The sequence below is a fragment of the Mustela putorius genome, unplaced genomic scaffold (assembly GCF_011764305.1).
Source record: "Mustela putorius furo isolate JIRA1106 unplaced genomic scaffold, ASM1176430v1.1 tig00003913_pilon_pilon_pilon, whole genome shotgun sequence".
Lineage (NCBI taxonomy): Eukaryota > Metazoa > Chordata > Mammalia > Carnivora > Mustelidae > Mustela > Mustela putorius.
In genome coordinates this window covers 9,981,456-9,997,552 of record NW_025422060.1, presented here as the reverse complement: position 1 = coordinate 9,997,552, position 16,097 = coordinate 9,981,456, and the positions used below count along the sequence as shown (strand labels likewise).

The 16,097-nt window shown below is 37.4% G+C and overlaps 1 protein-coding gene across 2 annotated transcripts in view; it reads right to left on the bottom strand.

Moving 5' to 3' along the window:
• The window catches only part of HSPA14 (heat shock protein family A (Hsp70) member 14), a 39,409-nt gene that overhangs the window by 9,839 nt on the left and 13,473 nt on the right, over window positions 1-16,097 (bottom strand). For both annotated transcript variants that reach the window (XR_006603356.1, XM_045069179.1), the window contains exons 8-10: window positions 15,847-16,008; window positions 13,926-14,081; window positions 12,280-12,382 (exon numbers count right to left, since the gene is read on the bottom strand). Coding sequence is in view for 1 of the 2 variants with exons in the window: in XM_045069179.1 (XP_044925114.1) it covers window positions 12,280-12,382; window positions 13,926-14,081; window positions 15,847-16,008 (421 nt within the window). In the remaining variant the exon portion in view is untranslated. The remainder of the gene's footprint in view (window positions 1-12,279; window positions 12,383-13,925; window positions 14,082-15,846; window positions 16,009-16,097) is intronic.

Below are 16,097 nucleotides of genomic sequence, written 5' to 3'. Positions count from 1 at the left end.
TATTGAACCACAAAAGACCCAAACAGCCAAGCAATCATTAGAAAGAACAAAGTTGGAGCATCATGCTTACCGATTTCAAAACGTATTACAAAGCTATAGTAATCAGAACAGAATGGTACTGGCACAGAAGCAGACACAAAGATCAACAGAACGGAGAGCCCAGAAAAAAGCCCATGCTTAAATGGTCAATTAACTTTCAATGAAGGAACCAAGAATATACAACATGACCCTGAGATCATATAAGGACAATCTCCTTAGTAAGTGGTGTGGGCGAAAGTGGATATCCACAGGCAAAAGAATAAAACTGTATCCTTATGTTATACCATATACACAAATTAACTCAAACTGAAGACTTGAATTAAGACCCAAAACTATAAAACTCCTAGAACAAAACAGGGGGTAAAGCTCCTTGACATTATTAGTCTTAGTAGTGAATTTTTTTGCATTTGACGCCCAAAGCAAAAACAATAAAACCAAAGATAAATAACAGTAAACTAAAAAGTTACTGAACAACAAAGGAAACCATCACCAACGTGGAAAGGCAACCTGGAAAAGGGGAAAAAATATTTTCAAACCACATATCTGAAAAGGGGTTAATATGCAAAATATACAAGGAAGTCATAAACTCAAAAGCAAAAAAACCGAACAACCTAATTAAAAAGTGGGTAAAGGACTTAAATAGACATTTTTCTGAAGAAGATATACAGGTGGCTAACAGACACATGCAAAGATGCTCAACATCACTCATCATAAGGCAAATGCAAATCAAAACCACAATGAGATGTCACCTCACCCTTGTTAGGGTGGCTCTCATCAAAAACACAAAAGAGAACACATATTGGCAAAAATATAGACGAAAGGGAACCCTTGTACACTGCTGGGAATGTGAAATAATAGAGCCACTATGGAAAACAGTACGGAAATTCGTCAAGACATTAAAAATAGAATTGCCATATGATCCAGCAATCCCATTTCTGAGTATATATTCAAAAGAAATGAAGTCACTATCTCAAAGAGGTATGTGTATGCTCATGTTCATTATAGCATTATTCACAATACCCAACATATGAAAATATCCTAAGTGTCTGTTGATGGATGAATGGATGAAGATGTGGCATATGCATATAGACACAATGCAATATTATTCAGTCTTAAAAAAGAAAGAAATCCTGTCATTTGCCACAATATGCATGAATCTCGAAGGCATTATGCAAGGTGAAATAAGCTAGACAGAGAAAGACAAATATGGCATAGTGTCACTTATATGTGGAATCTAAAAAAAGAAAAAATGTCAAACTCATAGAAACAGAAGGTAGAAAAGTGGCTGGAGCTACGTGGTGAGGGAAATAGGGAGAGGTTGATAAAACGGTAAAAAGTTTCAGTTGTACGTGAATAAGATCTGAGGATCTATTATATAACATGGTGATTATAGTTGATAATATTGTACTGTGCAATTGAGATTTGCTAAGAAAGCAAGCTTAAGTGTTTTCACCTCTGACCCAAAAAGGTAAAAATACAGGGTAACAGATGTGTTAATTAACTCCATGGTGGGAACCCTATCACAATGTATATGTGTATCTAATCCTACCTGTAACTATAAATACTTTACAATTTTATTTGTCAATTATAATTCAATAAAGTGGAATAAAACTGCTCCTTTATAAAGACCTGAATTTCTTCATTTATACATTTAGCACTTACATCTCCATAGGTACACAGGATATTGAATAAATAGGTAGCCCAAGAAGGGAAACCATCAATAATCACTTCTTTTTTTTTTTTTTTTTAAAGATTTTATTTACTTATTTGACAGACAGAGATCACAGGCAGAGAGAGAGGAGGAAGCAGGCTCCCCGCTGAGCAGAGAGTCCGATGTGGGGCTCGATCCCAGGACCCTGAGATCGTGACCTGAGCTGAAGGCAGAGGCTTTAACCCACTGAGCCACCCAGGTGCCCCCAATATTCACTTCTTATTTCACAGTCTTTTTATGGATATTCTCAAAGCTCAATGTGTTAGAGAAAATGACCAACTGATGAAAACCAGGCCTCTCTAACATTAGGTGTGAAATGAGGAGTAATACCGTACTGATCTTCAGGTGAGGGCATGAGGAACATCAGCTGAGTGAAAAAGAAAAAAGGAAAAGCAGGTTTGCCCTGGCAAAGTTCCCTAAGACCTCCCTAAATGGTCTGTTTTGGAGGTAAGTAAAAATAAAAACCTTCTCTAAAATTTTATGATCCCGGGACGCCTGGGTGGCTCAGCTGGTTGGACGACTGCCTTCGGCTCAGGTCATGATCCCGGAGTCCCGGGATCAAATCCCGCATCAGGCGCCCAGCTCCATGGGGAGTCTGCTTCTCCCTCTGACCTTCTCCTCACTCATGCTTTTTCTCACTGTCTCTCAAATAAATAAATAAAATAAAAAGATTTTAAAATTTTATGATCCCATGTAAATACCATGAGGATAAGAATGTAGAATACGCCCCTCAAATTTCTCACAGTCAACATCACAAAGCTTTATCAAGAAGCAATTAAGTGATGCTATGCAAAAAAACCCAAAAAACAAAAAAAAAACCCAACAAAACAAAAAACTAAAAAGTCTTGGCTTTTGGAATTTTCATTTAAAAAAGTGAAAAAAATAACAATGTATTACCATTAATGCTGACAGTAACCACCAAGTTTTAATTTAAATAAATTCTTTAAAGATCTAGTCTGTACTATAAGATTTCTTTTGTGATTTAAAATTTAATAGAATAGGGGCGCCTGGGTGGCTCAGTGGGTTAAAGCCTCTGCCTTCGGCTCAGGTCACGTCTCAGGGTCCTGGGATCGAGCCCCACATCGGGCTCTCTGCTCACCAAGGAGCCTGCTTCCTCCTCTCTCTCTGCCTGCCTCTCTGCCTACTTGTCATCTCTGTCTGTCAAATAAATAAATAAAATCTTTAAAAATAAATAAATAAATGAATGAATAAAATTTAATAGGATATACATATATTGAACATAAATAACTTACTAAATAACATGCTAAACATAAATAACATACTAAAGGATTTTCAAATATAACTTTCACAGTAATTTCATAAAACTGCTGTTAAAAAAATCAAACCATCTTAACTACCTGAGTATTAAAAACATGAATCTAAACAACAAAAAAGGAAAAATATATTACAGATTATTCTAGAAATACAGAAAATAATAAAATCTATCAAAGCTTACTGAATAAAACCAAAACTATTAAGAAATGAAACTGTAGCTAATTTTTTTACTATAGAAAAAAGTGAAAAAATAAATTGGCATTTAATATAAGGATTTAGAAAAATAACAAAAGTGTCCTGGAAAGACTGGAAGAAATAAGGAGAAAATCAGAAATAAATCAATTAGAAAAGAAAAAAAAAAGACTTAAAAAAAATCTGAAGTTTTTTGGGGGTAGTAGTGGCAGGAGTTAGAGCCAAAAAATAAAAAACAAACAAAAAAGCCTGTCAAGCGTAGCAAAGGAAAAGGAAACTATATGCACAAATGCATATATATATGCACACACACACACACACACACACACACACCAGAATACTATGCAGCCATCAAAAGAAACAAAATCTTGCCATTTGCAGTGACATGGATGAAACTAGAGGGTATTGTGCTGAGCAAAAGAAGTCAATCAGAGAAAGACAATTATCATATGAGCTCTCTGATACGAGGAACTTGAGAGACAGGGTGGGGAATCATGGGGGCTAGGGAAGGAAAAAATGAAACAAATTGGGATTGGGAGGGAGACAAACCATAAAAGACTCTTAATCTCATGAAATAAACTGAGGGTTGCTGGGGCGTGGGGGGTAGGGATAGTGTGGCTGAGTTATGGACCCTGGGAAGGGTATGTGCTATGGTGAGTGCTGTGAAGTGTGTAAGCCTGACGATTCATAGACCTGTAGCCCTGGGGCAAATACTATATTTATATGTTAATTTAAAAAATTAAAGAAATTAAACATTTTTTTTAAATAAATAAAATAAAGAATTAGCCTAAAACAAAAAAAAATTTTTCTTTAAATCAAAAATTTACCCTAAAGATACAAATGTAGTGATCTGAAGGGGCACATGCCCACGAAATGTTATAGCAGCAATGTCCACAATAGTCAAAACTATGGAAAGAACCTAGATGTCCATCAACAGATGAATGGATAAAGAAGATGTGGTATATATGGGGCGCCTAGGTGGCTCAGTGGATTAAGTCTCTACTTGACAAGGGGATCTGGCACACTTTCTTATGCTGAACTTAATTTACAGATATGTAAATCATACCTAAAATCACATTCCCATATTATATGGTTAAACGCTCACTTTAGAATTCTACATATATCTTAGGAGGAGTTATACTGAATATATATTTAAAAACCACCATAAAAGGTTCCGTCCTTGGTTAAAGAAACATATTTTTTTAAAGATCTTATTTATTTGACACACACACACACACACACACACACAGAATGCACATGTGCACAATTTAGGGGAGCGGCAGGGGGACAGGGAAAGGGAGGGACAAGTAGATCCCTGCTGAGCATGGGCTTAATCCCAGGACACTGAAATCATGTCCTGAGCCAAAGTCAGATGCTTAACCGACCAAGCCATCCAGGCACCCCTACAGAAATTTTGTGAGTGGATACTTTTCATGATGAAAATGAAAAAAAAAAAAAAAAAAAAAAAACCCCCCAAAATATTACTTCTAGTTAAAGGGTCTTAAAAAATTTTTTTTTAAAGATTTTATTTATTTATTTGAGAGAGAGAGCAAGCATGAGTAGGGGAGGGGCAGAGGGAGAAGCAGACCTTCTGAGTCAGGAGACCAACTCGGGGCTTGATCCCAGAACCCTGGGATCATGACCTGAGCTGAAGGCAGATGCTTAACTGACTGAGCCACCCAGGTGCCCCTCTAAAGGATTTAAGGTTGAATTCTATACCAAACATAACCCAAAATGTAAGATCGGACACTGACATGGTGGAACAGAAGAAAAGGGGTTTCAGGTTCCAAATCTGGAGAAATTAGCTGTGAAAGAAACATTAATTACTCAATATTTCTATTTTTCAATTTGCTATTTTTTTCAAGCTGGAATTTAAAATGTAACCTCCAAATCAGGAATCTGCATTTTTATATTGAGTTCAGATGGGTATTTTCTGGCAGCTGTGTTTTCCTATACCTGACAACTTCATTCACATTCACGGCTGTCCCCTACAACTAACTGCTAAAGCGTGTAACCTCTCCCACATGGTGCCTCCAGCTATGAAGAAAGGAAGGTAATATTAATCTCTTTCCGAGGAACACTGTGTATGATTACATTACCGTGAAATAAAGTAGAGTTAAAGTACTGGAAGTTTTGGTTTAGAAGGTATTATTCTGGATAAATGAATCAGATATATTGTGCTACTTTTGTCATCTAAGTTCAAGCATTTAAGACAAAAAAGGAATAATGTTCTTATTTCTTTGAGTGTGTCTCAGGAGGTTTTTTTTTGTTTTTGTTTTTGTTTTTTTTTTAAAGACAAAGAGAGAAGTAGCCTCTGCTTATGAAATTACAACCTCGGACAAGGTAGACCATTAAGGAAGGAGCAGGTCATGCTGCTGGACTCAAAAAGAAGAGAGGTAGGAGCAAGAAAGATGAGAAAAGGACCAAGCCGTGCCTCTACCTTATAATATGCTTCTTATCTGAACAATGCTTGAGACTCACCCACACTCCTCACCCTGTCCCTAGACAGAAGCCTTGAGGCCCTACTGATAAACAATGGTTCAGGAGGTGCCACAGACAAGTCATCATGTGAGGAAGAGAGAATGAGCTGGGAGGCCAGTAGCTAAGGCACTTCTATCATTCTTTTTAAAGATTTTATTTATTTATTTGAGACAGAGAAAGAGAAAAGAGCAGGGGAGAAGGCAATGGGAGAGGAAGAGGGAGGAGACCACCCAATGGGCAGGGAGCCAGACATGGGGCTCGATCCCAGGACCCTGAGATCATGACCTGAGCCAAAGGCAGATATTTAATTGAGTCACTCAGGTGTCCCTCTAAGGCACTTCTTAGACCAATGAAACCAAAATGCAGAACCATTCTCCTTTAAAGTATCTGATATCAAAACGGGTTACTTTTTTCGGGTTAAGGTAGAGAACCCCGAAATAGACCATTTACTCTTTCCCGCTAAGCATAAATAAGGTGAAAATAATAAATTATCACAGAAAATTAATATACTAAAAGAATAATTCTTCATAACGAAGTGAGATCTATCTCAGGAATACTGTTCCACATTAGGAAAGTATCAATAATTTATCACACAACTTAAAGACAAATATAAAGGAAACCATAAGCCTGCCTTGGAGGTGTCCAGAAAATACATTTGTAAAGACTCACCACCTATTTCGTATTAATACAGGAAATGTTAGGAAAAAGAGAATGCTCAATATGAGAAAGAAAATCTATTTCTTTCTTTCTTTTTTTTTTTTTCCTCAAGATTCTATTCATTTACTTGTTAGAGCAAGCACAAGCAGAGAGGAGCAGGCAGAGTGCTCCCTGCTCAATGCAATGTGGGACTCGATCCTAGAACCCTGGAATCATGACCTGAGACAAAGGTAGATGCTTAGCTGACTGAACCACCCAGGCGCCCGAACTATTTCTTCCCAATTATCAGTAATCACATTTTTTGTTAAAAGGCTAATAAAATATTCCTCTAAAAAAGAGAAAAAAAGAACGAAGTTCTGACCAACACAACCGAATATATATAAAAAAGGGAGGGATACATATTTGAGAGAGAAGTATCACCACTCACATATAACCATCTCCCAGAACTCACAGCCTGCCCTAATTACCACTCCATTTTCCCGCTGCTCTTACAGCAAAACTTCTCAAGAGAGTTCTTTGTACTCGTTGTGTCCACAATCCTACCTTCTATTTATATTTAACTCACTCCAGTAGCGTGTTTCTCTCCATTACTCCATTAACACCAACCAGGTAAGCTCAGTGGTCAGTCCTCGGGCCTCACCTGCTGGGCCTCTAGCGGCACAGGGCAGGTGATCTTTCCCTCTCTAATGTGGACAATTTTACTGGTCTCCTGGTTTTCATGGCTCCTCACTAGCTAGTCCTAAATCCCATGCTACATCCCCTTGTGGTGTGTGAATGTCCAGAGGCCCTGGATCCTGTCCGGAGGTCTCTTCTCTGTTGTGGCTCTATTTCACGCAGGCACAGCTCTAAGCGGCACAAAGGCACTGGCGAAGGTAGATCTCCAGCTCAGAACTCTCTCCTAAAATGTGGACTCACATCCGGCCACACTGTCCTCCTGCCCCTGCAGCCAGAGGCATCCATGCTGTGTTCTGATTCAGTCCCTAACTCCCTTACCACTCTCTCCCTGGTCCACTCAGTTCCACCCACTACCCTCACTGCTGCCCCTCACACAACAAGCTTCTGGCACATTGCTGTTCCCTATGTCTGGGAAACTGGCAGATAGGCACACAGCTGGTTCCGCCACTTCATTCAGGTCTCATCAAAAGCCATCTCCTTCTATGGGTCTCTTATCTGAAAAATCACCCTTTGTCAGTAGCTATGCCCTATCCTGCTTCATTGTTCTTTATAACAGTTATCTTAACTGGGCATTATTTTCTTTGCATGTTCCTTTATACATTACCTGAATATTTCTACTAGAATGTAAGTTCTATGAAGACAAAGACTTCGTTACATTTAGTGTTGTATCCCAAGTGCCTAGAACCTACTTACACAGAATGGGCGTGCTCAGTAATGAGTTGTGGATTGATGAGTAAATTAATTTGAATGCATTTCTAGGAAATTCAGAAGACTCCATGAAAACTTATTAATAGCAAGAATTCATGAAATGGCAAAAATATAGGGGTGCCTGGGTGGCCCAGTTGGTCAAGTGTCTGCCTTAACCCAGGGTCCCAGGGTGTTGGGTTTGAGCCCTGCATCAGGCTCCCTGGTTGGCATGGAGTCTGCTTCTTCCTCTCTCTGCCCCTCACCCTGCTCATGCTCTCTGTCAGATAAATAAAGAAAATCTTTTTAAAAAGTGGCAACATATTAGATAAATAAGCAAAATCCAGTAAGTATTCCATTGATCAGTGGAAACAAACTGGAAAATAAAAGTATAAATAACATCTCATTCACAATAGCCATAAATCTGATAGCAAATATAGCAATAATTTAATGTAACTACTAAGAAAACATGTAACTGAAAGCACTAGAGAATATCTGAACAGAGAGATACCAACTTCTTGGTCAGGAAAACAATATACTGTAAAGTTCCTACACCATCCCAAATTATTCTACAGTCTTAATGAAACTAACAAAATTATAATAGGATTTTATATAGGAAGCTGAAAAATAATTCTAAAGCTCTCTTGAAAAAGAAGTATGAATAAAGAGAATTTTTTTAAATTGCTAATAATGATTACCTGAATAATACCTATTCAGAAAGTAAATTGTTTTCTGGTGAGCAATATGGCAATAAATATTAATAATTACTTAATAATTAATATTAAAAGTTTTAAAATTTGGGATTTACTCCTAAATTTTATTCTAAGGAAGTTAAGGATGTTCACAAAGCCTCAAAGACTTCTTTTTATAAAACCAAAATAATTTCTCCAACTAAAATAAAGAATTGGTTTTATTAATTATGGTATGTCAATACAATCAAATACCATGCAGCTATTAAAATTGCAGCTGTAGAGCCTGGAAGCTTGGTTAAAATGGAGGGATTAATCACATCAACTTATCTATGTGTTCTTCCAAAAGCCCACTAAAATGACAGTAAAGAAATTTAAGACATAAGTGCACTAGGGCAAAATAAATGGGAATGAGGTCTTGAGTTTGAGATTTCAACAATTCTGGAAGTTGGGAAAGAGAGGTAACTGTCTTAAAGCAGATGAAGTCGGAGATAACCAAGGAGGAAGCAAGGCGGTCTGACGTACAGAATCCCAGTGTGGCCCAGGCCTTGGAAGCACCAAGGCTCACAGACAAGAGGCTAAAGCAGAGACATGAAAGCAGGGTGACTGACAGGATACAAGGAGTGACTGGACTCCCCAAAGCCCTCCCCTCACCCAGACAGGGGGCTACCAGCACCTTCTCCCACACTCAGGGCTGGAGGTCTGGACCCGTTATGGGATGTGGGCACGACACTACAGCACCGGCAAGAGCAGGCATGGTGCTGAAAGCAGGGGGAATAAGGGCAAGTGCGCATATTAAGGAATAGGAATGGTGACGCTCCTGCTCTCTGAAGGCCAGAAACCAGACGTGTCCGTCTTGAGCAAGAGATCAGAGGATTTTTCTGGAAAAAAACAAGTCCAGATGTTAAGGTGAGAAAGGCAGTGAGCACAGCCATGATGAAGAGAGAGCCTGGCTTGCGGAGGCAAGACTGCCCAAGCGCCAGCCCCAGCTCCCCCGCTAATGCGCTTCCCTTCTTTGGAAACCTCTTCGTTTCCTCACCTGAAGATGGAAATCATGGTGCATACCTCACGGTGCTGTTGCGTGGATTAAACGTTTTAAGGCAAGTAAAAGTCCAGTTATTCCCTCCTCCTTCCCTGCAAGAGGATTACACATCCCCACCCATGGCCACTGGCCCGATTGTGCCTCTCTGAGATTCAGCAGACTCCCCGGCCCCACTGTCAGGCCTGGCCCTGTGTCTAGTTTTGGCCAATGGCGTGTACGTGCATTGAAGCACATTGTATCAAGGCAGAAGCTTTTTAAAGCCACGCATGTTCTTGCAAGCTCTCTCTTCCTTTCCCCTCTGCCACAAGAAATGCATGTCCCAGAGAGCTGCTCCTTTAGCCTGGGCCCTAAAAGGGGAAGCAGGGAGAAGAGAGCCAGAGCCAACAGGCCTACAGCCACCTTCAGCAGCGCACATGAAAAATGAGAAAAGATAGTCTGCTGGAGAAAACCACTGAGATCTGGGGCTTGTTACTGTAAGAAGGTCAACAAACTACAAAGACGACTCTGTTTTTAAGTTCTCAAAAGTCTACACTTTAGAAATATCTGGGGAGTGAATCTTTAACAACATTCTTAATCCTAAGAATATATTTGACCTAAATTCAAGCAACTGAGAATTTTACCACTTGTGATATCTAAATGTCAGGGCTCTATGACCAGTTAATGAAGGAAGAGAACTTACTTGTGCCACACATGACATTTCACTTCATCCTTGTAACTAAGAACCGTGTAGAATAAGTTACCATACTCACTTACAAGGTAAGTATTTTCACCCTCCTAATAAGAAGAGTTAGGGAAGGCTCAGGAAATTAAGTGATTTGGAATTAAGTCTACTCTGGAACTACTGGCCATGAGCCTTCCAGTTCAGGTGGGTCTGTCTCCAAAGCCATTCACTTCCCACCACAGCCTCGCTACCATTATACCATATCTCATTCTCCATGATCCACCCCCAGTCCTCAAGCACTGAGCACAAAGCCTGGCCTATTATACATGTTCAAAAAAACTCAAAAAACAAAAAACAAAACTTTTTGAACAAACCTGCAAAGAAAACCACCCAAAAACAAAAATTCCCCAATTTCCACTGTATCGTGTACACCAAAATAGTTAAAATATAAAAACTTTCAAACCATAGATAATTTAAAAGAAAACAGCATTAAATGTCTGTCATACATCTGAACAGAGATGGAATTTATAAACTTAGAAGCAGCTGAAGAAATCAGAGTGACAGACCAATAGATTTAAATAAATAAAGGAAATTTCTGTATGTCAAGTACCCTCCCCTTTCCTGAGAGGACCAAAACTAAACAGTAAACTACATGCCTTAGAAGAATGCTGTAAATTACAGTTAACATACTGATTATGTAAAACATCTATACAAAAAAAAATTTTTAAATACTAAGATGTAAATCATTAGTCAAAGAATATGAAATAATTAGTTACACAGAAGGAAATACAAGATTAAATAAATATTTAAGAGCTAATCCTCTACCAATAAAATTCAAAAATATCAATTTTTAACAATTTAATGGAAAATTTATCTTTGAATGATAAGACTCAGAGTTGGCAAGGTAAAATGCATATCTTTAGGTATTGCTGATATAGTATTAGGCTTTCTAAAAAGGCTCTTTTTAGAAAGGAATTGAAGAGGGGGCATCTGGGTGGCTCAGTCATTAAGCGTCTGTCTTTGAGTCAGGTCATGATCAGAGGGTCCTGGGATTGAGCCCCACATTGGGCTCCCTGTTCAGCAGAAGCCTGGTTCTCCCTCTTCCATCCCACTTCTTGTGTTCCCTCTCTCACTGTCTCTGTCAAATAAATAAATTAAATCTTAAAAAAAGAAAAAAAGTAATTGAAGGTAAAAATAGTCTAATACTATTTATACTCTTCAAATCAATAATTCTACAATGGGAATCCATCCCAAATATGGTAAAAACTGATGTCCAAAGATGGGCTTCACTGTTTAGTAGAGAGAGAAACCCAACTTAGTGTCCCCAATAGAACACAACAGAATGAAATAATCTGTGGTGGCTTTCCTTTCCTAGGACACTAAGAATGTATTTTAAATTGTGTTTAAGAACATTATACAGTAATATGGGGAAAGGAACTGGTTATAATATTATATAAAAAATACAATTCAAAATTATATGTACAGATTGGATCAGTTAGAAATGTTACAAAATACTGATTTGTATTTTGTAAAGTGCTTGCCTTTTGGTTTTTCCTGAATTTTCTTTCATGACTACTTATTATTATTGTAGCAATGAAAAAAAATATACAGTTTAAAGGAGTAGAAATAATCTTGGGGAGGGGAAAGGAAAACATTAATAATTTGAATATTCTTGAAAAGTCTCAAAATACTTTGCTACATGAACAAAGACAAGCAGAATGGTGTACCCGTTAAGAGCAGATTTGGGACCTACAGGGAGTTAAATCCTGCCTCTACTGCTAATAACCACACGATTCCCAGGAAATTACTCATTTTTCTGTACCTTCGTGTGTACACTCATAAAATGGGGATAGATAAAAGCACCTGCCTCATAGAGTTGTTGGTGAGTATTCAATGGGTTAATTCATATAAAATACTTACAGTATTTTACAGTGCTTTGCACATAGTAAACATGTAAGCATCCATCAGCTTTTGTTCACATCTCAAAAAATATACTGGAATGAAACTATTCTTTTTTGCTAGGAAACTGGAGCCAGTATTAAAAAATTCAATTTTCCTTATTCTTTAACACAATCTCAGAAAATATTTAAATTAATAAAAATATTATTTCAATTCAAGGGGCTGAATTCCAAGACTGATACTACTCCTAAAATAAAATATATAGAAGTATTACCTTGTTGATATCATCTGCTGTAAATCCAGTTTGTTCTAAGAGTCCTCTGATTGCTTCTATACATTTATTAAAAAGTGGAGAACAGAGAAGTTCAAATCTTGCTCTGGACACACATAGAAAAAGACATAGAGAAAAGGCTTAGTACAATTAAGACAATTTTTCTTAAGAGTAATGCCCAAACCTAGTATAATGGTTCTCTTAAAGATAGGTTTATGATCAGAACAAGATATTAAACACCTAACAGTGTAATACCATGGTGGGGAGAGGACACCTAAGTTATTCACCTACAAATGTATGAAGACATTCAATGTCAAATTCAGAAGATTCTTACTCATGGCTTACTTGTAAAAGCTTTCAAAAAACCTAAAAATAAATACTCAGTGTATGATATTTCCAGCAAAGCCATAGACTCAAATTCAAACTCCATTTGGAAGCTTTCGCTATTTTTATACATTAACGGTTTCAAAAATTATTTCTCATCATTTTTTCTTTATAATCTGAGACTATGCTGTACATGTTTAGTTCTCTTACTCTGAGAACTAAATGCTAACACATAATTTTAAGATCTATGATTATGAAAAATGTATTCCCTAACTTCACACTAAACTTAAATGCAGATGACTGATTTTTAAAATTATTTGTACTATCTATACATACCTTATAGTTGAACTCTTTGTGATAAAGACAAAATTTCCTTAATGAAATATTACAAATTATATTTCATTCCTGATAACCAAGCAATAATACGCAAGCATATACTGAGTACTTGGACATACTCACCATTAAATTAGGAATTCTAGAAACAGAAAAAATACACAACACTCTGCCCACAAAGAGATTTCAATTTAACACCTTTCAATCTTTTGGGTCATAGTTTGAAATCTCTCTTAAAAGAGCTAGCAGTGCTAATAGAATTTTCTGTGAGCCACCAGGCTTCTGAGACTATTGAGCACTTGAACTGTGGCTAGTGCTGAGGAACTGAATCTTTTATGTTATCTATTTCTAATTAATTACAATTTAAATAGCCATAGGTGGCTAGTGTATATTGTATTGGGGACACAGAGCTAGAGTCTTCAGGAAAGCCCTGGAAATAAGGAAGCTAAACTATAAGGACCAAATGAAGACTAAATTTAACCAAATATAGTCAGTAGAATCCTAAAAATAATACTGTAATTCTGAAAATTATTATTACGTTTCCAAGTTACCTGTTAGGTTGTTGGGAGGTTTAAACAGCAAACCACTGGTAGCTATTATTAGCGTTAATAATATGCAAGGCAAAATGATAGGGCAATGTCCTCCCTTTGGATTCTCTGTATTTAGTTTGACTAAGTACCGTTGAAACACGTGCAGCTCACATGAACTTAACCAACAACAAGCCTTTCTTTCAAAGATCTAGGATTCCTTTTTCACACACTGTTCTTCGTAGCTGTCGGTAACAGGGCAAGCAATCACAATTGAGGTCAGTAGTTTTGGAGCAGTTACTTAGTCTAACAAGAACTCGACCTTGGAATAAAGACAAGAAAGCTCTCCCTTTATGATGGCTAATAAATCTCAAACAAACAAACAAACAAAAAGCCCTAAGTGAGAAAATTACACCTAAAAAAAAGTCTTTGGAATTTTTTAGGTTTTTTGAATTTCAGTTTTACCTGGACACATTGCAGTCAAAATCTTGACCTTCATACAGTGAGTCAAGGAAACAATTGGCACTTCCCAAGGTTGACAAAGAATGCTTTGCAATGTCAGCACTGTTCATCAACTTCATCATGGCTCGGGCATTCCCTCTCACGTCATGTTTGAAGGATCTAAATCAAAAATACAGTCTTTGGAGCTTAAAAATTCCTAGGCCATTCATATATAAATTCTAATTATTAGATTCTATACATTAGAATTTATAAAAACTCAAATCTAGATAATGCTTACTAGGATAACAATATAATAAATTCATATTAATATCAGGTTTTAGTAACTAGCTTTAAAACCCTTCAAAATATCTTCAAAATATCTAAATTCTTTGCAATTAAGAGTCTCCTCAAGAAAAAGAAATGAGTATTTCTGATACTTGGAATTGCTAAATTCTGTGACCATAATAACAGACTGTCCTTTGAAGAAGTAGAGTAGCTACCATCTTTTGGCAGGAGCATTAAACAAGAAGGTGATGGAGATTATTATGACCAGGTCAAGTCTCCTATCTCTCTCGGTTTATAAATGCAGCACAATCACAGTTTAATGGTATAAAATGATCGGTCCAGCACTAAAAAAAAAAACAAAAAAACTAAAAGGGTTTTTTTCCCCCTAAGATTTTATTTATTTATTTCGATAGAGAGAGAGCACGAGTCAGAGTGCACCAGCAGGGAGAGTGAGAGAGAAGCAGGCTTCCCCACCAATGAGGTAGCTTGACATGGGGTTCGATCCCAGGATTCTGGGATCACAACCTGAGCTGAAGGCAGACACTTAACTGATTGAACCACCCAGGTGCCCCTAAAAGGGCTTCTTTAAAGAAATTTGACACATATAAAATATGTAAAATTATCATTTCTCTATCTCTAACACAAGTTAATTATTAAAATTACTTGGCTCTGTCTCTAAACATGTATAGTAACTGCAACTGGTAGTCAAATGAACAACGTCTTATCCTTGAGTTGAAGCACCTTCATAACAGAAAGCCGTATAGGTCTTTACGAAACAAGTGAGAACCTACTTCTTTTTCAAGATGTTTTTTTACCCAGTCAGTTTAGTCAAACTGATGAAAATACTATTTTGTGACCCCCCCCAAAATTTTTTTTAAGAGTGGCAATGTCTAAAATATAAGCTTTATTTATTTGGCTCATGATTTTGAATGGAATAATTATACCCAGGACCCAAACTAAAATATTCCTTGTGACAGCAGGCTAGTAATTAAATAAACACTCCAAAGACACTAATTCACTAGGATGTGACCATAACGTAATGTAATCTTTATCAGCTCTAACCTTTTCAAATTTGTTTAGAAGGTAGTGAGCCCTCAGTGCCTGTACCCTCCTTTATCTAGACATAACAGCAGCACCTGAGGAATTAAGAATTTGAACTTGGAGACCCAAGTTCACACCGTTCAATATCTGGTGGGCCCTTGCACTAAGTGAAAAGTCAGCACACTGTGCTGCGCAACTTGGCCTCTGCTTCCCTGTAAATGCTGGGAGAGCACAGGATAACAGCGACATGAAAATAGCCAAAGCACTGGAAAATAAAAACAAAAAATAGATCCTCCTTCGAAGCAGTGCAATTTAAAACAAAACAAAACAAAACAAAACAAAACAACAAAACAAAAACCCTGAAGAGAAACTTCAATCAAAACATCATCAAGGGCACCTGGGTGGCTCAGTGGGTTAAAACCTCTGCCTTCGGATCAGGTCATGATCCTGGGATCGAGTCCCGCATCAGGCTCTCTGCTCAGCAGGGAGCTTGCTTCTCTGTCTCTTTCTGCCTGCCTCTCTGCCTACTTGTGATATCTATCTGTCAAATAGATAAAGTCTTAACAACAACAACAAAAAAACAACAAAAAAACCCACCATCAAGTCCATTAATACTCACCTCTGAAACTCCGAAGCTAGGTACTGTGCTAAGGTTTCTGTGAAATGTGTACCTCCAATGTTATCATCAGTGTTCGTTGAAAGAACACGGTATATTCCACTGTTCACTTCCATGATACTGACAGATAAGGATGTTCCCCCAAGTTTAAAAACCAAAATATTGCTTAAAAGAAAAATAACATGAGTAAGTTATGAGAGAATCACACCGTTTTAAAGTAGGTTGGACATTAGAAGTTAACTTAGTTTAATCCC